General features: G+C 34.0%; 1 protein-coding gene across 1 annotated transcript; it reads right to left on the bottom strand.

The window, feature by feature from the left end:
• Window positions 1–814: 814 nt before the first annotated feature.
• LOC113404239 (arf-GAP with Rho-GAP domain, ANK repeat and PH domain-containing protein 2) lies at window positions 815–21,220 on the bottom strand. Its single transcript, XM_026645092.2, has 11 exons — window positions 19,388–21,220; window positions 19,106–19,301; window positions 16,835–16,952; window positions 14,507–14,628; window positions 13,916–14,039; window positions 9,980–10,192; window positions 5,724–5,914; window positions 4,896–5,132; window positions 4,255–4,614; window positions 4,018–4,142; window positions 815–1,208 (listed from the first exon to the last, which is right to left on the bottom strand). Exons 1-11 carry the CDS (start codon window positions 20,914–20,916, stop codon window positions 1,076–1,078), a joined length of 3,348 nt encoding a protein of 1,115 aa, XP_026500877.2. The 5' UTR covers window positions 20,917–21,220; the 3' UTR covers window positions 815–1,075.
• Window positions 21,221–23,746: the final 2,526 nt, after the last annotated feature.

Below are 23,746 nucleotides of genomic sequence, written 5' to 3'. Positions count from 1 at the left end.
TTATTTATTTTTTTATATTTTCTATAAATCGAATTCAAATAACCAGTCAATATAACTTAATAAAAAAAAATTATATAAATTCTATTACTTTTTCGTAACTTTATGCAGTGAAAATATCAATCTAAAATGTATTTCGTATAAAACTAATATGGTAACTTTATTACAAGTAAAAACAAAAATTAAAAATTATATAAACATTATGCATGAAGCAAATATTAATTTAGTGATAAATTAATTATTCAATATTTATATTTTTTCAATATAGACCGCTATCATTTTAACTTACTACATCACTTTTGATAATAAAATATTTTAACGGTAGTGATTGAAATTTTCTATGAATAATTAAACTAGAAAATTAGTATTTGATATCTGATCTTTCTGGTTATAACTGTATTCATTATCTTCGCTGGACTTATCGAGGTTTAAAATTTACATGAGTAGTCAGTGTCAAGGCGCACTAAATTGAATTTTTATTTAATGACTCCGTTGTAAGCTCGTATAATTTTTCGTTTCGTCGTTCGTTTACAAACAAATCTAAGGGCAAAGTACTCTAAAACGGAGCTTGTGCGCTTTAAACTATTTACAAAAACTCTAACCCAATACAACCCAGAATTTGAGCCACGTCAAATAAACATAGAAATTAGCAATACAGTTTAAACTAGAAACAAATACTTCTATAAAAATGGAGTTGAATCCAATCCAAATAAGAAACCGTTTTAGTCCGGTTTTAATAAGTCGGTCGTGCTCCATATTTTCACATTTATACATTGAAATCGAACCTAAAATTGGAGCAGAAACTGCTCTAAAAAGTTCCTATTGCTCCACTTTTGTAAAATTTAATTTGTGTTATATTTTGCCCCATTACGAAAAAGTTCGTATAGAAAATAATATCTAACAGGTGAAAATGAGAGAAAGGAAAAACTGTTAACATCAATAAAATTAATAAAATCTAAAAATATGACAACTGAAGTCAACAATACGTATAGCGGAATCATCATTTGGTTAAGAATATCTTCACATTTCGATATCTAGCAAATTATTATTTTTTATCACTGTATAAAATTATGTGAGTCTAAGTTATGACAAGACGTGGAATCGGCAAAATGTTTTTATGTTCGGCGAACGTCATGGCAGTCATCCATTTCAACTGATCCTCCGTCACTGCTCCTGCTATTGTACATCCAAACCACGGTCGATCTTTACTCCTGTAAAAGGAAACAAATAATATCATTACTTTTATTAGATAAATGTATGTCGAAGTAGGAGAGCTCATTGGCTGTACTATCTCATGAGTGTCACAATTTAAGTTAATATAAAGACAAAAACATTTCAGAGTATACTTTCACAATTATACATGTTATTTTTCCTAACATAAATAAAAAATGCTTTTGATTACCGTCTTTTATTATACAAAATTTTAATCATCATGACATAATTTTAATAAATTTTAATCATCATGACATATCCTCAAGCTACAATATAACATTTATAAATTTTTCCAAAACGTGGACGATGTCGCAACAAGCATTAGAATTGTATCATATTTTTGTCATTATGATAATAACTGAGATTGATATAATGAATTAAAAATCTGCTATAAATAAAAGTTACTGACTTCTTGTTAAACACGCTTTATCAATACAATGATTTTGCAGAGATGTGGATGAACTCCGGAGAAGGGGATCAGCAATCCTTAAATTTGCATATAATTTATTTACAATTTACTTATATATACTCTAGTCCAACTTTAACAGGAAAAATGCCAAATAAACAAAATTTGACGGCAAATTGTCGCGATATCATTGGTCGAGAGCATTAATAATATATTTACTATGGATTTGCGAAAAAAAAAACGTTTTTTTCTATTTTTGATCAGAATTTAAAATTGGTCTTAAAAATCAAAATCAATCAAAACCAAATTTACTTTGATCAAGTAGGCTTTTACAAGCACTTTTGAATCGTCATTTAACAAATTATTCAAAGTAAAGCTACCACCGGTTCGGAATGTAGATTCAACCGAGAAGAACCGGCAAGAAACTCAGTAGTTACTGTTTTTCAATATCTAAAAATACAGTAATGTTAGTTAAATACAGTCATGTTAGTTAAATACAGTCATGTTAGTTAAATACAGTCATGTTAGTTAAATATAATTATATATGTATGTATGTTATGTCTCCTGTCTGGAAGTCAACAAGCATTAACTCCACGCTTTTTTATCATCAATATACTCTTGTATCGAATAATATGCCTTCTTTACCAATGTATTATTTACAATTGACTTGAATCTATGAAACGGCAAAGTTAAAAATGTCTGCGGAATTTTATTATAGAAGCGGATACCTTGCCCCAAGAATGATTTATTGACTTTGCGGAGTCGGAAACTTGGCGTTCTAAGCTTATCCTTACTTCTTGTGCACATACAATGATTATTATCACTGATTTTATCAAAGTGATCAATGCTACTGTGAATATACATAATATTGTTGTAAATATACTGTGACGCTACAGTCAGTATTCCTACTTTGTTAAAAACATCCCGAAGAGAGTCTCTAGCTCCAAAATTATAAATAGACCGGATTGCTCTCTTTTGTAAAATAAAAACAGATTAAATATCTGCAGCATTACCCCAAAGTAATATGCCATATGACATAATACTGTGAAAAATAACCAAAATATACTAGACGAGCGGTATCTATATCAGTTAGTTGTCTAACTTTTTTTTCTGTTATATTGTTAATATTTTTGTTTAGTTTTTTGGAGTCTAAGCATGGCATAGGTTTTTTAATACTATTAGTGATTTGATATCATCTATTGGTGTATATGTTACTGTAAAAGCTCGAACTACGGTAAATCTTAAGATTTTCCAGTAAAACCTAAGATTTACCGATTATGAATGGTAAATGTCCATAAAACTTTGGGATTCGAACTTTTACCATCATTCGCTTGGTAAATCTTAAAAGATTTACATGTTAGGTTAGGTTAGTTAGTTAAGCCGTAATGTCCGCAAAGGAGGAGGCGGAGCGACAGCGGGAGGACGACCCAAACTCCCTCCCGCTGCGTCGACGGGGACCTGGTCGACGGCGCCGCGACCATCTAGGCCGGATGCCTTGACATGGACGAGACATAATTATACCCTAAATGACATAGTGTGGTTGGCAGCGGAATTTTACATCCGCTGCCGCCTAGCCTCCAGTGGCGGACTCGGGGGGAGTCCGTCACGGTTCAGACGGAGGCGGCCTTTCGTGGCGAGTTGCCCCTTTACAGCGACGGCCGCTGGCAGGGCCGCGGTGGTGAGCCACGCGCGTTCCCGTAGCCCTGTCGCCTTGCGGTGAGGCGGAAATCCGAGGAGGTTTTAGTGGGTAGGACGGGGCCTTCTGCCCCGGGAGTCCCACATATGGTCCCGGTCCCCCTTCGACTGGGCGGAATGCGTAAATGCATTTCCTCCTCGTAAAATAAAAAAAAAAAAGTTGGAATGGTAAAAGTCCGAAAAACTCGTCCCTTTATAATAAATACTTACATTTACCAACTCATGTCGGTAAATCTTAGGTTTTACTGGAAAATCTTAAGATTTACCTTAGTTCGAGCTTTTACAGTAACATATATAAAGTAACAATCTAAGATACATAAATATTTATCCTTATCTTTTATTTGACAAAGATTTTATGATAATAATATAATGTACATCGATAAATCGCAAATAGATCGCCTTGCTAAATCACGGGCCAGAAATGTTAAATAATTTAAACTTTATATAACTTTTTCTGATCAACTGCCCCGATTTGTCTAATGCCTTAAATTATCATTAACAAACAACAAACAGATCAATTGGGTAATTGATCTATTTATATTGTTTGTATATTTATTAAATTAAAAATGTAATTATTGTTCTACTCTACAATCAAGGCTGTGGTTATTATTTTTACTACATAATTATATAAAATTCAGTAAATGTTTTATTAGAACTTTTTAGTATTCTATGTGCAAATTATTAAAACGTAAATAGAAATAACTTACCGTTTCGGTTTATTGTTCCTAGGTATAAATGTAATGGACCAACGTGACTGTGGATTTCGCTTGGGTTCATGGCCGACGTACCACAAAATGTCTTTTATATTCCATTCTTCTATTTTATGAGAACCCTAAACAAAACGTATTTAATTAAATACTTTTAACTGACAAATTATTATAAGAGCTATTAGTTACAATAAAATATTCATCACATTACTGTCAATGTAAACATGTAGAGCTCACCTGTTTATCTTTGAAGTAACATAGCTTCGCGTCATTAAACTCGAACATGTGCAATTTGAACGCTTTCATAGTTTCATTTGCTAATCGCAGCTCACCGCAGACGAGTGAGGTCGAATGTCGTAGCGCTTCGAATTCGTGAAGTATCTTATTTTCCTTTACCACTAAGTAATTATCTTTTCTATCTTCTTCGTCCCAGTAACCCCATCTAAGGACGACGTCTAGAACTATCTCGTCTATATGAACGACTCGACGCATGGAGTCGTTGCATATCACCTCCTCGAGCATAAGCAAATGTGATTCCATTTTACTTTTTTCGCATAATTCTATGCATATATCGGAGCTAGTTTTGTTCGGCGTTAACTAAAAACGTAACGATTAATTGATTTAGTTTAAAAGTTGTACTGAAAATAGTATAAGAAAAATATCGTGTAGTATTTATAGGGTCAAATTTTGGAGTCAATGCTTAGTTAATAATAATTCATTAGTTTGATTTAGTAACCAAAACTTAATATGTCATGTAAACTTAATATTTAATAATAGTTATAAATATTCTTTATATGTATGATATATAAATACATATATAAGAAAGTAGTTAAGTAAAGTATTTAAATCGTTGTTCTTTTAATGTTAAAATTACTCACGGCTACTTGATGGCATGTATTCCTGTCGTGAATGTAAATCCACGCTTTGAGGTCCCCGGCCGCTTTAGGCGGTGAAGGCACTGTGTTACTGAGTACCCGAACTAGCACTCTTCGTATAGCGGCTTCCCGCCTGACTTCAACCTCAGTGGGTTCCCATATAGCCTCGTAGTTGGCGATTAGATCTCTAACCACATACTGTTCCTTGGCCGACCAAGCAGTTTGTAGATTGTGGCTTGTCTGAAACAGGTCTTGGTGATTAAAGGATCAATAATTGTTTCAGGCGGACCGGCAAATGGTGCGTAGATATTGGTTCTGTCAAAAATATTATCCATTCCCTATATCTCGAATGCGCCACAAACCTTGTGAACTAAGATGTTATGTCCCTTATGCTAGTATACTCTATTCCAACCATAACAGAAAAAAAGCCAAGTAAACAACATTTAACATCAAATTGACGCGATATCATTGGTCGAGAGCTTGATTAATCTATGATATCACTAATCACTATGGATTTGCGAAAAAATGCATGTTTTGAGCATAAAATTAGGTTTGTAGCTATAGTAACGGAACGTTCGAAGAAGTTTAGATAGGTGACAGGGAAAAAATAATCTGTCAATGGTTAATGATAGAAAACAATTATCCTTGATTGTGAAAAGCAAATTAAAGATAGATAAGTTCATACTGATATTCGGAGATAGCAATCTATCCGTAAACTTAGATAGGTTATTGAAAACGGCCGTAAGACAACTAGCCTTCAACCACATCTCAAGTTTTCGTCATGTATACATAACATTTTTTTTTTGTATTATAATAACATTTACAAATTACCAAAGCAGCAGGCATGATAGTGGGAGCCCAGACTGATGCGAGATTCTCAGCGGCCATCTTGTTGGCGTGCGCCATTGTGTGTAGGAAGTGCAAGTGCGCGAACAGTTTGCGTGCTGTGTTGCGCGCTATCGGCGGTAACGACGTCATTGCGGCTCGATACACAGCGTGACGCGCATTTGTGTCTTTGATTTCTGAAGATAATAAAAAAAAAACTAATTGTATTCGTGATTGTTCCTGGTATGGGGGTGCCAAACTAATCATTATGCAAAAAAAAAAAACAAATTAACAATAACCATAACATAATAATAACATAATCAGCCTGTAAATTTCCCACTGCTGGGCTAAGGCCTCCTCTCCCGTTGAGGAGAAGGTATGGAGCATATTCCACCACGCTGCTCCAATGCGGGTTGGTGGAATACACACATGTGGCAGAATTTCGTTGAAATTAGACACATGCAGGTTTCCTCACGATGTTTTCCTTCACCGCCGAGCACGAGATGAATTATAAACAAATTAAGCACATGTAAATTCAGTGGTGACTGCCTGGGTTTGAACCCGAAATCATCGGTTAAGATGCACGCGTTCTAACCACTGGGTCATCTCGGCTCATATCTTTATTAACAATAACCAACTTAACGAAATTGCTATAATTACTTAGAGACATACAAATTAATAAAATTGTAATATTTAAAATATACGAGTAAATTTTAATAATAGACGCAGCTTTTTGTCAATGAGATATAAAATAGATTTAAAATTTAAAATATATATTTGTGGGATTATGGAGAGTGAAACGTTTTAAAAAGAGTGATATTTCTTTAATAACTTCGGAATTAAAATCAGCACATTACATCGGGTTACATTCTCTGACAGGTGTCTAGTGTCACCATACTTATAAAAAATAAATCCTCTAGTAAGGAGGTGTAACATTAAAAAAAATTACCTAACTGTCTTAGTATACCGCACGGTCATCCTGCTTATTCATCTGACCCAGAAGTGTCGGAATCTTGGCCCATCCAACGCTTCATCAAATCAGCGGAGCTGATGGTATAAATCGGACCATCACCGTTACCAACTTTCTTTACTTCATAAAGGTCATTCCGTTTCTTCTGTACCACTTCATAAGGCCACAAAAATTTAGGGTATAATTTGCTACCCTGTGTGCAGTGTGTTCTCTTAATGGCAATCAAATCACTGATATCATATTGATTAGCCTTTTTCCTTTTTTATTGTAACTTCTTCTTTCTTCACGTTCTCATCTTGTATCTTTTGTATAGATCTTTTGCTTTCCGTCTTAGTTCAGATTTATTCTCACTATAACTTGCAATACTCTCTTCTTCAATTAACTTTACTCATCTCATCATTTTTGTCTTTCGTCTTTACTCCAATAAGCAATTCAAATGGTGTCATTCCAATAATCAATATGCATTATATACAGTTATCTATTACTTTTCTAACTATTCTTTCCAGATCTTCAATGTTAATTAATTCTTCAGTCTTCTCAATAGAAAAATGTCCCTTCTCGTGATTCTTCTTTATAACGTCGTATTGCATCTTCTTCGGTACCATTAGTTTTCTTCCATTTTTCTCTTTGACAAATATTCCATTTTCGATAATGTAGTCTTTAAAGGGTTCTTTTTTCAGGACTAAAAATAGGTCAATCTGGTCGTCTTCTTCTTGTGCTTTCTTAATACGAAGAGTAGTTTCAGTAAGTATAAAGCAAACAGGATGTCTGCAAAGCATCTGCGTGTTTTAACCTTAAATCTGGTCTATGTTCAATCACATAGTCGTACTCTTCAAGTAGTAAGGCCAAACGAGCAAACCGTGGAGGTAAATCCTTCTTCTGCAACGTCATAGTTAATGCGGTACAGTCCGTCACGATCTTAAACTGTATACCAAGTAGGTAGACCCGGAAATTCTTTATAGATTCCGCTATTGCTAAAACTTTCTAAGTAACTATGATACTTTTCTTCTGTAGGTAAGGTCTTCTTGCTCATAGAGTGTAAGGAATGCATTTGATTATCTTCTGGATCTCTTTATAGGAGTACAGATCCAAAGCCTTTCGCACTTGCATCCCTGTGTAGTTCCGTGTCATAAGTTGGACTGTAGATGGAGAGGACGGGTGAACTACATAATATGTCTTTGAGTAGCCGGTGAGACCAAAAAATAATTGCAATGATTTAATATCTTTAGGTACTTTAAATTTTGAAATAACATTGACTTTCTCCTTTAAGCGGTCCAATTCATCTTCTACCAATGGTAGCGGGAATCTTTCCTTTATTATCTTCTTATTCTATCTCCTATAATCAATACACAATCGATATTGGCCATTCTTCTTTTTGGCTAAAACAACCGGACTTGCAAAATCGGAGTTACTCGGTTTAATAATTTTCTGCTCTGTCCATTTTTCTTTCTGTTTGTCAACAATTTCTTTTTCCAGAGGTGATAATCGATGTGGTTGTTGGTAAATTGGGTTTCATCGGTAAGTAGGTACTATCTTCATTTCAACATTACTTTCTTTCTTAGCTTCATTAATTTCGTATTCTTTAATAACCTTTTTTATATTTTCAGAAAACACCGTGTCTCCTATATTTAAGTTGTCGCGTAGATTATTCTCTTCTATGAGCAGCGTAAGATGTGTTATCTTTTCTACGGTAATTTCATCTGACGTAAAATTTTTATTGAGATCGTGCAATATTGGATTGCCGAGAATTATGTTGACGGGTATAGTTTCGTCTTTTACTAAATGGTGAACTATATCAATAAAACAATCATCTATTTGTAATATAGCTGTGAATTATCCCTCCGTATTTATTTCCTTTTTTCCAATTCCAGTCAGACATATTTTAGAATTATTCTCGTATTTTGGCTTATCCTCTTTAAATACTTTTAATTGTGTAAACTTTATTAGCTTTACGTCACTGCCGGTGTCAATTAATGCAGCCATCTCAATTCCATTAATCTTAATCTTCTTAAAATTAGTCTTTTCTTCTTCTTTGTCGTTATGGATGTTTACAGTTTTCCTCGGTTTTTCTAGGCATTCGGTACCTTTATGGCCATAGTCATTGCAGCGAAAACGTTTCACTCCTTTTGCTCAAGCTGGTGCAAGGTGATCTGTGTCGCCGCAATTGAAACATCTTTTAATCGTTGATTTAGTGTAACTGTAGCTGACGAACTCGCAGTTGCAGAAATATTCTGTCGGGCACTATTCTTCCTATCGATTCTTTGCCTTAGATTACTATAGGAAACTAGCTTTGCACGGAATTACTTTATGCCTCTGGCGCCGTACAGTATAGCTTTATTCGTTTCAGAATCACGAATGCCATTAATCACATATTCTATTAAAGCATCATCTTCTACACTAGCGTGTAAAGCCAATTCCCTCATATGCAGAAAATATTGTTGGAATGTTTCGCTGTTTTTCATTTTTCGTGAGGCAAGCTTCTTATGGACTATAGCGCTATTTAACTTGGGACCAAACTCGTCTAAATGATATTTATTCGAAGTTTCCCAATCTTTCACACAGCCAAATGATCGTAAAATTAGTCGTGCAGTTCCGCCGAGTAAACTTTTTCCATAAACAAGCTTCTCAATCTTGGACCATTCTGTCTTAAAATTCCTGTATCCAGCTCGAAATCGGATATGTATCATCTCCGGTAAACGTTATCATAACAAACTAGTAATCAAAATTTCACAAATTTTTATTTTCTTTTTCGTCTTTAATTCTTCTCTTCGTTCTTCTTAATTAATGTAATAAATTTTATTTATAGCTTCAATACGTCTTCTCAAATCTTCAAACAAATATTTTAAATATCGTAACGTCGATTTTAGTATCATAATTAATTTTTATATAATAAAAATATCACGGCGACTTATACTTTGTCATTCGCGCGTCCGACGAAGTATTCGTTGTTTTTACTAATCGGTTACCTTATGATTCTTCGATATAATCTCGTAATCTTCGTCGTTGATGATTTTTAAAACGATATACGTTCACAACCCGGGCGAGCCCCCAAAAGTTGTGGGATTATAGTGAGTGAAACGTTTTAAAAAGAGTGATATTTTATTTAATAACTTCGGAATGATTGGCAACACGTCTTACATCGGGTTACATTCTCTGACAGCTGTCTAATGTCCGTGTCCACCATACTTACAAAAAATAAATCCTCTAATAAGGAGGTATAACATTAAAAAACACCTAACTATCTTAGTATACCACATTTATATATATATATTTAATTATTTTAAAAAACTACCTAGAGCGGATGTCATAACGCTGTGTTTATCCTGGAGCACGAGCGACTCGGGAAGATCTCTGAAGAAGCGCTTCAGCACTCCGGCCACATCGTGCTCCGAGTGCCGCCCCGGTGTGAGTTGTACTGACCACGAGTCCCGGCGGAATCGAGCGAGAAGCTCCGAAAGAACCGTCGCACTTCCAGAACGACGGTAGATACCTTCCGATAAACTACCTGAAAAGAAACATACGAATTTCATCAAAATCGGTTAATGGTAAGTATTATTCGGCGTTACAACCTGAAATTCCGAGGCGACCTTGGTTTTCATTTCACAGGCACACTGACCGTTGGGTCACATCCACTATCTGTCGGTTACGCCTCGGCCATTCTTGCACACCTACCCACCTAGCAAAGATAAGAGTTCGAGATCACTCGCTGTGTGAATGTGGCCTAGACGAAGGTTCCGCTACCCACATCCTGTTCCTTTGTCCTAAACTTCTTCATCCCATTTACGACGTTCTCCCTCCTAAAGTTCCTCGTCCTATAAATGTTGAATGTTTGTTGACGTTTGTGTTTAGTCCATTTTGTTCTTTTTTGTGTAAATATATTAAATGTAATAAAATTAAGTTGTGAATAGTCCAATTGAGTGATATATCTTATTATATATAGTTTAGAGTACTAACAATTATTTGTAATTTATCCTATTATTAAACCTTAATGTTTGTGTTGTTCTAGGTTACGGATTAACAAGGAAATTACTACTACTATACTTGGCTTTAAAATTTAATTGAGTTTGTTATCTCAGCCATACCGATCAATCTCATTCGTGTCTTCTCCATCCTACGTGACATTGGCGAAATCATCTGTGCCCTGTGGCACAACTAAAAGCCATTAAACTAAGAATTGAATTGAACATACGAATTACTCTTTGATTAATTGTCTAGATAGTGTCAAGCTACGAACGCGTCAAAATTGCGGCCCACGGATGGCCACTAAGTACATAAGTACATGCACATTAGTAAAGTAGCACGTTTGGCGAGTGTCAAGCGTAGCTGTCATATCATCCTCCTGCCCTTATCCCAGTTTTATTTCGGCGCAGCATGTTGTTTTCTCCCATACTTCTCTGTCTGACGTCATCTCACTAGTAACATTATTTCCAGCCATATCGTCCTTTCACACAATCAATACATCGTTTCTTTGTTCGTCCCCTACTTTTATATCCATCCACGTCCATGCTCAACACCTTCCTCACAATATGGTCCTCATTCCTCCGCGTTACATACCATGACAGCCGGCTTCGACATAGCTTCTCGGTTACCGGTGCCACTTTCAAACTTCCTCTTATGTACTCATTCCTTACTCTATACATTCACGTAACACCACACATTCCTCTCAAAATTCTCATCTCCGCTACATACAGATTTCTTTCAGTCATCCCTTTTGTAGCCCAACACTGATCCATATAGAACAGCAGGTGTAACCATGGTCTTATAGATCTTCCCCTTAAGTTCAAGAGGAATATGGGGGTCACAAATTGCCAATTTTCCATAACCTGTCGCCATTTCTTCCACCCTGTGATAATACTGTGCTTCACTGTTCGATCTATTTCGCCATTGCCTTGAATAAGTGAACCGAGATACCGAAAGTCGGAGGAAAAGGGCGCGTCATCAAGCGCATCTCTCCGGTCTTGAAGCCATTTCAAGACCGGAGAGATCACCGAAATCGCAGAACATGTATTCAGTCTTCGTTCTACAGATTTTCAAGCCTACATTCTCTAGTTTCTGTTGCTAATCCTCTAATCTGCTCTGGATCTCAGGTCCGTAGTCACCAACCAGAACAATGTCGTCGGCAAACAGCATGCACCAGGCCTCTTCTTGTATGTCCGCCGTCAGGGCTTCCATAATCAGCAGGAAGAGGTAAGGACTTAGAGCCGACTCTTGACGTAAGCCTACAGCCACACTGAACTGGTCGGTGTAGCCGGCAAACGATCGGACATAGGTTCAGGATCTCCTGTATATAGCGCGGACTAACTCCACTTAATTCCCAGGCAAATTTTATCTTTGATGGCCTACCATTACACTTCACGACGCACCCTATCATAGGCTTTCTCGGGATCAATAAACACCATGTTCAGGTTCCAAATTCCAAGGACAAATCCTTCCCATTTTTCATGCTTCTGACTGCTGTCATTACCTCATCCATTTCTGTTACTAATCCCTTATTTATTTGTGCCTCTTGGAGCATACCATTCCAGTATTCTCTTCATTCATAAGCTATTCAAAATAAGTCTCATTTTGCACTTGATATGTGTTATTTCTCTACCATCTTTCTCTCTCTTTCCTATTTTGGTAGTTCCTTCTGCCCTCTAGGGCTGTGCAGTGAGGTTTGCACTGTTCTTGGCTCTGGCAACTGCTACTGCCTTCTTTGCTCTCCTCTTCCATTCACTGTAAACTACCATTGTTTCATCTTTCAGACTCGCATTCTCATTTTATGCAAACTGCCATTCTTTAAAAGCCACTTTCTTCTCTTTCAGAACATATTGCACTTCTTCTTCTTCCAACACCATGTATCCTTATCTATCAAACCTTTTCCTTTCGACTCTCCAAACACGTCTTTTGCGACCTTCCTTATGTCATTGGTATCACCTGGCCATCTCATTCCAACATTAATTTACCGATTTGGTTCCTAAATCTTCATTCCACATTCTTCATTCTCTAACATACGCCATCTTTTCTTCATTCTCTAACATACGCCGTTTGTCTTTGGAGGTATTTGGTGTCTTGCTGTTTTTGGGCGAGACACTTAATTTTACCACCATCGCCACAAGCCTATGTTGGGCACTAGTAGTAGTAGTAGTAGGCACTAATAGCACTTTACAGCACTTTACAGTTTTTGACACATCATAGACTTCTCCGCTTTACTAAAAAGCAGTCTATCTGTGTTGCGTGGTGGCCACTATTGTAAGTTATCAGGTACTCCTATTTTTTCTTAAGCCACGTTTTTGTTATCGAAAGTTCGAAAATACAGGCAGCTTGTAATAGTGCCTCGCCGTCAGCCATCCAGTTTCCAAATCCCCACCCACCATGCACTCTCTCATAAGAGAGAGTGATGACTCTTTCCTACATGCCCATTGAAATCACCACCCATGCAGACTCCCTCTGTCTTCTGTTCTTCCACAATCAATTTAATCGATATCAGTCTATCATTCACTCTTTTTACATCCACCACGCAATCTTTCAATCTACTATTTAAAACTAGACCCACACTACTTCTCTTGCCATCACTTCCACATTAGAATAACTTACATCCTGCTATTTCTCTAGTCCTTGCACCCTTTCACTGCGTCCCTTGCAGGCAAGTTGCATTTATCCGTCGCCTTTTTAGAACATCGGCTAGCTCTCTTCCTCTTTCAGTCATCGTTCCTACTTTCCTGGTTGCACACCGCAGTTTTACCTCTCTCGTCTCTCGTGGGGTACGCCCTAACCCTATCACTCGTACGATTCTTACTATCCATACTGCTAATGGTTTAGCTTAAATAATGTTATGAAAAACATTTATTTTTAGATAATATATTGAACTTTAATAACATGAACATATTAAGTGATTATTCTAAAGGCGTCGTATATAGCCAGGTGTATCGAGCGCCCTGACCAAATAAAATATCTTCTAGATGAATTAGAATTAGAATCTAGATAAATTAACTATTATATTCAGCGTATTTCAGACAGTGTCTTGTCCGTAAGGTAACCACAGCAAAGAGTGGCCGTGTCTGCTGGAATTACATTATATATTCAATCTGTTCAACAGGCTAAAAAAATCCTATTATTATTTTTTATCTCTCTCAAACCATATTTTAATTTTAAATGAATCCTTTTAATTTGACGGAAATAATGTTAAGCTTATATTAAGATTTGAGATTGTTATTTTTGGTTGAAATATTCCAATATACATACATACCATGTGCATAAATGAAGCTAAGACATTTGTCAACTATGACTGGGACATCCTCCTTTGTTAACTGTTGGTGGTGGATGTGTGCGCCGTTGTTGTGTGCGGCCAGTTTCACCATGTACTTCCAGCCCTGAAAACAATAATAGTAATAAATGTATTTATTGCCCACATAAAAAGAGTGGAAAAACAAACAAAACGTGGTCCTATCACTGATGTAAAGATTTGATTTAAATTTCATATTTGAGAAATAGTGGTTCTATTTCTCAAATATGAAATTTAAAATTGTTTGTTTGTTAAAGTTTTACATCAAAATATTTCCGAAAAATAAGCTCCTCAGTTATAAGAACACTGTCAACGTATTTAAGAAATGCAGTAATATAATACTCGTGAATCATGTCTTATTAGTAAGAAACACTTATGAATAAGAATAAATGTTACTAAACGAGTTATCGTCAACCGTTTTAAGAATATTTTATATGGCATGATAATCAAATTACCTCAATTATAGGACACTCGCATATTTTAAAAAGTGTTTATTATTTGTCGTTGACAATAGTTTTAACTAGTGTCGAATAATTTCAAGTATTTTAAACTCACCTTTAGTTCTCTTTCATGTGGAAATCGTAAATATAAAGTAGTTTGTGGGCAATCTAAGAGTAAGTTCGGGCTTCCATCCGAAGGGCATGTCTGTTTAGTCTCGTCGTCTGCGTCTTGTGTAACTAAAAAATATATAAAAGTAATAGTATACGATTTTGAAGCACATGTTTGTACGTAGAATATATTTATTGACATTTGTATCATCTAAAATACAAAACTCATAGTCTTATAAAGGTACAATTGAACTTTATAAAGAAAGAATATTTTTAATTAAAATGACACCTAAGTTATATCAGATTCGATTTTCGAATCGAAAAAACTAGTTTTTGACAATATTGCCACATTTCAGCTAATTTAACACGTAAATCACAAAAGGTATCGCCAGCAGACTTCTTAAAGTATTGACAATAGTATGTAATGTATGTTTTATAAGCGTGTAAGATATTGGGATTACATGACTGACGTGACAAAATGATGATTCAAATGGTGCTTGTAAATAACTACTTCAATTCTGTATCTACTTAGAAGTACATTTTATTTCTATTTCATTGTCGTTAATCTTTCTGCTATGTTTATATCACTTAAAGTAATGAGGTGAGCCCTAAACTAACACACGAATAATTCCATCGCTCCGATATTCTTTGATAATGAGATGTATCATTGCTGGAGTATGCGCCGTTTTCTAAATAAACACTACTATATGAAGGCAACGATACCTAGAACCAATGAATCATCAAGTCTCGTCAACTAACAACGGATGATTAATTAGTATCTACTCGAACTAGCATTAAAAACTTTTTTTTTTTCTAATAAAGTAACTTTTCGTTACAAACTGCGATATAAAAAATATATATTTGCTTTTATATGTTAATGTCCTATAAAATATATCTTGCGTTTTTTTTTTATGTTAGAGGTGGCAAACGAGCAGCAGGCTCGCCTGATGGAAAGTGACTACCACCGCCCATGGACATCTGTAACACCGGGGGCTTGCAGGTGCGTTGCCGGCCTTTAAATTGGGTAGCATGATAGGTCGCAAAGTACATGCAATATTTATATTTTGTTTTTATTAATATTATAAATTTTATATTTGGTTTTGTTATACTCAATTTCAGATTTAACTTTATCTTACTTTGTAGTTCCTATGTTTATTTTATAGGTACAACTATGTAAAATTTTTTTTTTTTAAATTCGCTTTAATCTATATTTAATATGTTTGATTTGGTCATACATTTTAAAACATTATAGCACGATTCAATGTATTCACGTAAATCCTATGTCGGCGATACTAAATAAATAATGAATAAAAACAAATTAAGGGCCCTGTGATTTTAGATCCATCACTATAAGATAGTTAAATCATTACAATTATATTGATATCGCCAGCGACCCACCCTCACCGGCTTCGCATGGTTGTAATTTATTAATAAAGAAAATTATATTATATAAATATTATGTACACCCTATCACAAACCGCACAAACAATGTTGATTTCTACCCGTGATTTCTTTTTTACAATTGGATCAATAGTTACGGAGAATAGCCGCTGCACACAAACAAATAAATTTGACCTCTGGAACTATTATATCAGAATAGTTTAGAAGTGTCATCGATGCCATTACAGTAGTCGTATCGCCATTCATTCCGAGTTAATCTATATTATTTAATTTTAAATGCCAAAGTAACTCTCTCTCTCTATATGTTGCTCTTTTATCGCCAAACCACTGAACCGAATTTGATGAAATTTGGTATAAAACAAGTTTGCACTCCAAACACGACAAAGGCTACTTTTTATGCCTAACACCTGACGACCAACCCTCAAAACGACAACTAGAAACTTTATATATTTACTACTTGCCTAATTTGTCGCTGTGTTATTCATTACGTACGTGGAATTAACAAACTTGGCAACGAAAGGTTCAAAACGGTAATGAATAATTGCAAATAACTATAAAATTACCATATTACTAACGATTCTGATAAATAAGCCTGGGGTTAATACAAATTGTAAGCCATTATAAAACAGTATAGACTAGAATATCATTCCTATGTAGGAACTAGTGACAGATGGGACGTCATCCGTCCGCTTGTATAGCTTTACCGTTACGGACAGAATCATTGTTGAATTGATATACTCGTTTAAAAAAACTGTACTTTGACCCCAAGATGTCTTTCGACATTAGTTTTGCTGTATAGTAATAAATATATCTTGGACAAAAGGTTTATGGATAATTACTCATAAATGCAAAAATATCTTTATGATGTATCTATGAATCTATATCTAAAAATGTTATATATAATGTATTTGTTTTGAACTGTATACATACGTACCGACACATCTCGTTTTCCTGAGGTCGACGGTGCGCACGTCATCACTGCTGCTGTAATAGGCGAGCACCCGACGGATCAGCATGACCCACGCGCCGCGCCACTCACCAGTGACACCTTCCTGTCAATCAACATATTCCCTTTTGCATTAGATCTCGCCGTCGCGACCTTCTCATATACAACATATACTTTCAACTGCCATAGCAACAGCTAAAATCAAAATCGTTAAATACATAATATAACTCTAAACCTCTATGTAATACTACATATTTATTGGAAACTCTCAAATAATTATTTAAAAAATGTGGAAGAGTTTCCTTAATTTAATGTATTGAATTCAAAATAACAGTTTTAATATCTTTATTAAAGTAGTCGATAAAACAGCTGCACATTTCAAAACAATAAATGATGAAGATTACAAATGTCTTGATTATTTAAGATCAAGATAACAGAATACTCGTTGCTTAATACTTTTGATCACGTATACTAAAATTAACGTTAAACTTAAACAGCTCCACAAAGAGTACGATACGATACGATAAAGAGTACGATAATTGATGAATATTTAACATGTGTATTGGTTAAATTCATTTATAAAAAAATATTTTTCAGTATCATTCTATTATCTAACGCGGTCGATTCGTGAGAGATAGCGCGGAAAGCAAATATATATATATACATAATACAACGTAACGTATCATAAAACACATTCGCATCGAGCATTTTTACAATTACATACGAAATTACTATAACGTTGACTATATTATACGTTGAATTTTATTGCATGATAATGTTTAGACAAAAACCTCATCTGATATACGCTGAATATAATGGTACAAATTTCATGTCAGAATATTCGGAAGTTTTTGCGTGATGCGCGTGAAAACTTCGATATTTCATTAATGTCATCATGTATGCATGCAGATAAAGTTCGCTAAATATGAAACACACCATAAAATCAATAAGACTGTGGTACAATCATTCGCATATGCATTTCTCATTCTCACAAAGCAAATATACAACAAAAAAGGGCAATGTAACTTGTATTTCAAAACATGCTATATGTTCTCACATTGCAGAAGTCTATAAATCATTGATTTTTTTTCATTGTTTTAATTTGAAATACAAGGCTATACTTATATAAAATTTAAATAAAGGATTTTTAGAAGAATTTGTCGTATTAATAACTAGGTACACAAAATATATATCGCTAAAGTAACTTTAGCTCCTTTACCCATACTATTTTATAGACATTAAAGGTCAGTTTCGAATACGATGTGGGGACAATCGCATTGCCTTTGATCCAATATATGTGTCATTATATAAACAGGTCAATTACTTGCATACTGTAGATTGTGTCGGCATGAATCAATTCAAGTGCATATGAATAGTTTTGTATACGTATAAATGTTATTATTATAAATTAAGCTTAATAAATTCATAGAAACAACAACACATAAATCCTTTAAGGGCAAATATTGTTCAAATGCAATAAAATAACTACATCAACTAACAAAGGTAGTACGTCGGGGCGATAAGGAATAGAGATAAATATTGTGTAAATGAAATGGAGTATTGTGCTCAATACGCGTGCTATTAATTTATTATGATAAACTTATACTAATGTTCATCAATCTATATGTTAGTTTCATCTACCTGTCTGTTATAACTGGCACCACAAAGATACATTTATTTATTATGAATTAGACAAGTTTTCGGAGCGTTTGTTTATTGAGTATTTTAACTAAAGATTTTAGAAAAGGTCGAATAAGTAATAGAACGGCGATGTAAAGTACTGGTGCTGATGTGAAGAATGCCGACGTGATTAATGTTTAATCGAAGTATTATACGAATGCCTAACGGTTGCGCGAGTTCATGACTAGCGTTGATAATAGTACAAACATAGATCCATAAAGGATTCGTTAAAAAAATATTTTACACTGTACATATAGGCAAAGCATATTAGTGATAAAAATAAACATAAGAGAAATTGAAATATTTTCCTCGTAATGGTCAAATATATTCATGTCAAGGTGTATAAAATTTATATTTAATTTTATATTAAATGAATTCTAATTACTAGTATTCTGTTTAAAAAAATGACATAATGGACATTGTTTTGAAAATAGATAATGGGACAAGTTTGTAATACAATTCTTTTTTGTGTTTTAAATTTGAGTCCAAATCTTTAAAAAGCTGTAACACGTGTTGTAATAACATATTATATTATATTAACATATTATTGATGATAAAATTGATATACATATACAATACCTTCAGATAGCACCAGCCACAACGTGTGTATTCTGCTGTATATTTTGTGGGGAAACCATTAGTTAGGTGTTCAGCAATTTTTTGAGTCCAATTACGTCTTTCAGAAGCACTCGCACTACTGAATAATATCTTCCGTGGAGTATTACGAACACCAGTTGACACGGTCAGTTCAAAACAGTAAGAGTTGCTTGTGGTGCTGTTGGAAATAAAGAAGATAAATATCTAAAAAAAAATATACTATAAAATATAATGATGTTGACAATATTAAATAAAAAAATTTACCTGGAAGAAAGTGGTAAAACAAGTTGCAAGCAGTAAATATTTTCAAATGTGTATGCTTCTTTCAAAATAGAGTTTGTTGGATCTGTGTAACACATCAATTTTTGATCTGACAGAACACAATAGCGATTTTGTGAATTTTTAAACAAATCTTCTACTCCTGAAACTACCTTATTTAAAATTCCACTATAATACGGCACAGGTAAATTATTTATAGGTGGTCTTTGTACTACCTCAACTTTTTGTGATGTTTGCTTATTAGACTTGTTTAATACATTGTCAAATTTTAGCATATTAGAAAATCTTTGCATCATAGAATTAGAATGTTTTACATTCCCTTCTGTAGGTACTACTGCTCCTGAATCATTGCTGACATACCAATTAGCATTCTTCTCTTTATCGGTAGTTGGTGAAGATGATATAGTCTTACACAAAGTTTCATCTGGTAAGAGACTATCAAATCGTTCAGGTGGAGTGGGTGGATTAAAGTAATCACTCTCACCAATATCATAAACAACATCGTCATTTCCACTATCTGTTGATACAATTGTCCCATATGTATCTCCAATCAGAAATGACTCTAATAGAAGTAACTCATTACTAACCCCTTCATATTTTTGTGCAGAAGTGACACTGCTTGTCAATGGATCAAACTCATAAATAGTACTCTTACTTGGTCTTGGAATTGTTTCCATTACGGCCTTAGAAGAGCAAGGCGATGGATGTGGAAGTGTCCAATTTTCATACAAAGAATTCTGTCTCATTACTTCAGTAGAACTTTCTCTTTTTTTTCGCCTCTCTGGGATCTCAGGGGCCGACCTAATGCTTACAACACTATTAGGTCTTGATGGCTTTGGAGTATCATAAGCATTTTCCCTATCAAAATTCAAACAAGCATCAATACATTCATTTTCTTTACTGTCGTGTGAAAAATTACTCACTGTATCTGCATTGGAATCAGAATTGCTAGAAAACAGTGACAGGTCATCAAGATGGGACGAGTTCAGCTGGAGTGGTGACACTTTATTACGATTTAAGTAGTCATCTTCATTTCTAAATCGCTTCTGTTCTAGTAGTGGTGAGTGAAATTGAATATTGTCAAAAAAACTTACATCAACAGCTGGCATAGAAGTACACCTCTGGTTGTCTAAATTATCAAAGGTTTCTGTTTTCTTAGTCATACGTAATTTTAGGCCCGCAGTTTTCGTACTTTCTATAACGGATTTTGTGACAGAATCCCGAACAGCTTTCGATGTACTTAAGGTTTTTTCTAAAGTCCCTTTGGCAAACTTAGATCCATCCAGAATTGACTTTTCAAATTTTTCATTAGCGGACTTAGCCGAGCTACTCACTTTTTGTGCTACATCTTCTGATATTTGTTTGGACACGGAACTGATCGAACGTAATATATTTGTAGCAGTGACCCTGTCTTGAATCACCGGTGCCTTTGTTCGTGGCAGAGGTACAGGTGTTCTTGAATCATTTTGGGGCGGAAATGCGCTCCGAGGTTTAGGTACAGGCGGCGTATCCATGAGGACAGACTTCCACTTTTTACAGATGTGATATACTATGTCAGAAACAATAACATGGTCGAACTAATAACATACTTTACAAACAAAATAATTAAAATGAGTCACATAACGAGGTACACATTTCACTTTGACCTAAATAGTTTAACTAAATTTTAATAGATTTCAAAAACACTCATAAAATAAGGCAAAAGAATAAAAATATCAAAATTATCAACAGCAAAATAACAAAAAGAAACGAAGCTATGTATTGTTGGGGCAAAGCCAATAGATTGTATCGAGCGATAGCTCGTACTTCAAAGTAATCGCAGATAATACAATAACTTCAACATCAATTGTCAAATTGCTAATAGACCTGTCAGAGAGCCACAGACTTCACAATATATGTTAGGTGATTTCGGAGATAAAAAAGTGAATCAAAACTCTCGTACGGTTTATTTGTTATCTGGCTATGATTTTGAAAGGTATAAAAAAGAATTATTTATATTAATTCTTATAAAATTTCTCATTTCATTTAATAATATACTGCGATTAAAATAATTGCCTTTTACTACTCTTATCTTAGACTTAAACTGGAACTCCGAATTCTCAATTCACAATTCTTATGTATATGTTCGTTCAACGCTTAAATTATAAGTTTTGCGTCAACTAATTATACTTATAACATTTGTTTTCTAAAATTTATAAGTAGATTATTTGTGTTAAAATGTACTTGTTTACAATGTCATAGTAATAAAGATATGAATACTGAATAGTCAATTGAGCAAAATTTTAACCTGCTCGCTATATGAAACTTGGGTTTAGTGATAAATTAATTCTTGCTTGGTGGAATCAGGTTGTAAGCGTAAAGAGGCATAAAAAGAGAAGCCTAAAACGTCAAAGGCATCATAGTCAATAGGACTTTTAGGACTCAGGGGAAGCAGTCTTTATGATAATCGATTATAAAGAAAAAGACATCGCTATAACTGGAGTAAAAGAAACTATCATAGGTAGATTAGATATTTATTAATTGATTCTGTAAACAGCGCTGTCTCAGAGCGGTCCTTTAGAAAATCCTATATTTAATATATGAAAAACTAGTTATCGTTACTGCTTCGTTGATCTAGTAGCTAGCTTTTAAAGCTGTATATCTCAACATATCAACAATCTTACTTATCACTAAAATAAAATAAGAAACATTTGCCACCATATGAAGAAAAAAAGTCTGAACTGATGTAAATAATCTTACTATATTGAAAAATATTATTTTCCTCAAGAATAAAAGAATATCTAATTAATGGCAGTTAACTGATGTTAAATGGCATATTATTCTTGTGCTTAATTAAAAATGTAGGCATAATATTAAAGTCAGCTCTTAATTGTTTTTGTTAGGGAATAGTTTATTGAGTCTGTATGGTCACTAGAGTATTTTATATGAACAAAATTAGGCTGTATAATTAGATGCCATAGCCACTCATTCCCAAACTTAAACTATCAAATTTCGCACCTGAGTGCCTATAAGTTCATTATCGTGGTTTATTGAGGCATATTATATCAATTAAAATAGGAGATAACTCCCTCTCTTTTTCCTATATTGACGATAAAACTACAAGTAACCCGAACAGCTTGTGCAAGCTATGGCATGCAATACGCAGTCTCAAGTCTGTTCACATTCATATTTCAATTGCTGAGGCAATTGCAAAACATTTGCTAAAAACCTATTTTTTAAGTTTCTTTACTCACTTTCTTTTAAATAGATATAGTGGAAAAAAATTCTAAGTATATGGAGCTAGCTATATATTAAAAAAGGAGTCAGAAAAAAATATATTCAGGATGCACGTTTATTTACTCATGTATCAGAAAAAAATCACAATTATAAAAGCGGTTACAAAGTCCTAACAGACTATTCTTTGCAATAAAGTAAAACATTAAAAGAGCGAGAATCTTAAAAATCTTTTGATTCCCAAAAAGTTGCCAAAATGTTTACAATTTTGTGCGTTATAAACTTGTAAAGACATTTAACATTATTAATGTCATCATAATAATTAAAATTATTTGTAGTTTTAATATCCAATATTACTGAGGTTTCATGATTTAATTATTCTGCAGGACCTCGAACCAATACATTTTGCATTATTATATAAGAATTACAAATAAGATAATGTTCATTAACCCAAGTTACATATCTACTTGTATACTTATTTTGTAACATGACTACGTTTCAAAATATGATAAAAATTATACTTTTATAAAGTAGAGAAGATTAAAGGAATTTTGAATACCGTATTAAATTATATAAATCAATTCATTTCTTATTAATCATCCATTGACATTGTCATCCAAATATTAAACATAAAAATAAACAACAAAATTATATGTACAATTTAGCAATAAATAATTACAAAATAAAAGAATATCAGTAAATAATAAAATCTAATGTGTAGATGAAAATAAATTTAATTTTTCTTGATATTTTTTATAACATAGGCTAAACTGGAATGGAAATAAAAAATAAAAGAAATGTTATACACTAGCTTAAATCGACTACACTGATTTTCCTAAAGAATGCCTCCGGTTTCTAGCTATGTGGTGCTATGAAAAGTTGTGCTTTTAAATCTGCTGTACGCTTATTTAAAATGGCCGAGCAGTAGACATGGACTAGTACTATTACATATATAAATACTTGTTCTTGTAACTAAATTTATTTGTGATATTAAAATAATAATACAAATGTAGTGCATTGGGAATATCAAGTAGCACACTATTTTATAATCCAATAAAGACAAAATAAATCTAGCCATAAATTGATAAATATCAAAGTAACAAGTTTATGAAACGGGCCTGAAATAATCTA

This window comes from Vanessa tameamea, chromosome Z, assembly GCF_037043105.1.
Source record: "Vanessa tameamea isolate UH-Manoa-2023 chromosome Z, ilVanTame1 primary haplotype, whole genome shotgun sequence".
NCBI lineage: Eukaryota > Metazoa > Arthropoda > Insecta > Lepidoptera > Nymphalidae > Vanessa > Vanessa tameamea.
This window is presented reverse-complemented; position numbering and strand designations above follow the sequence as displayed.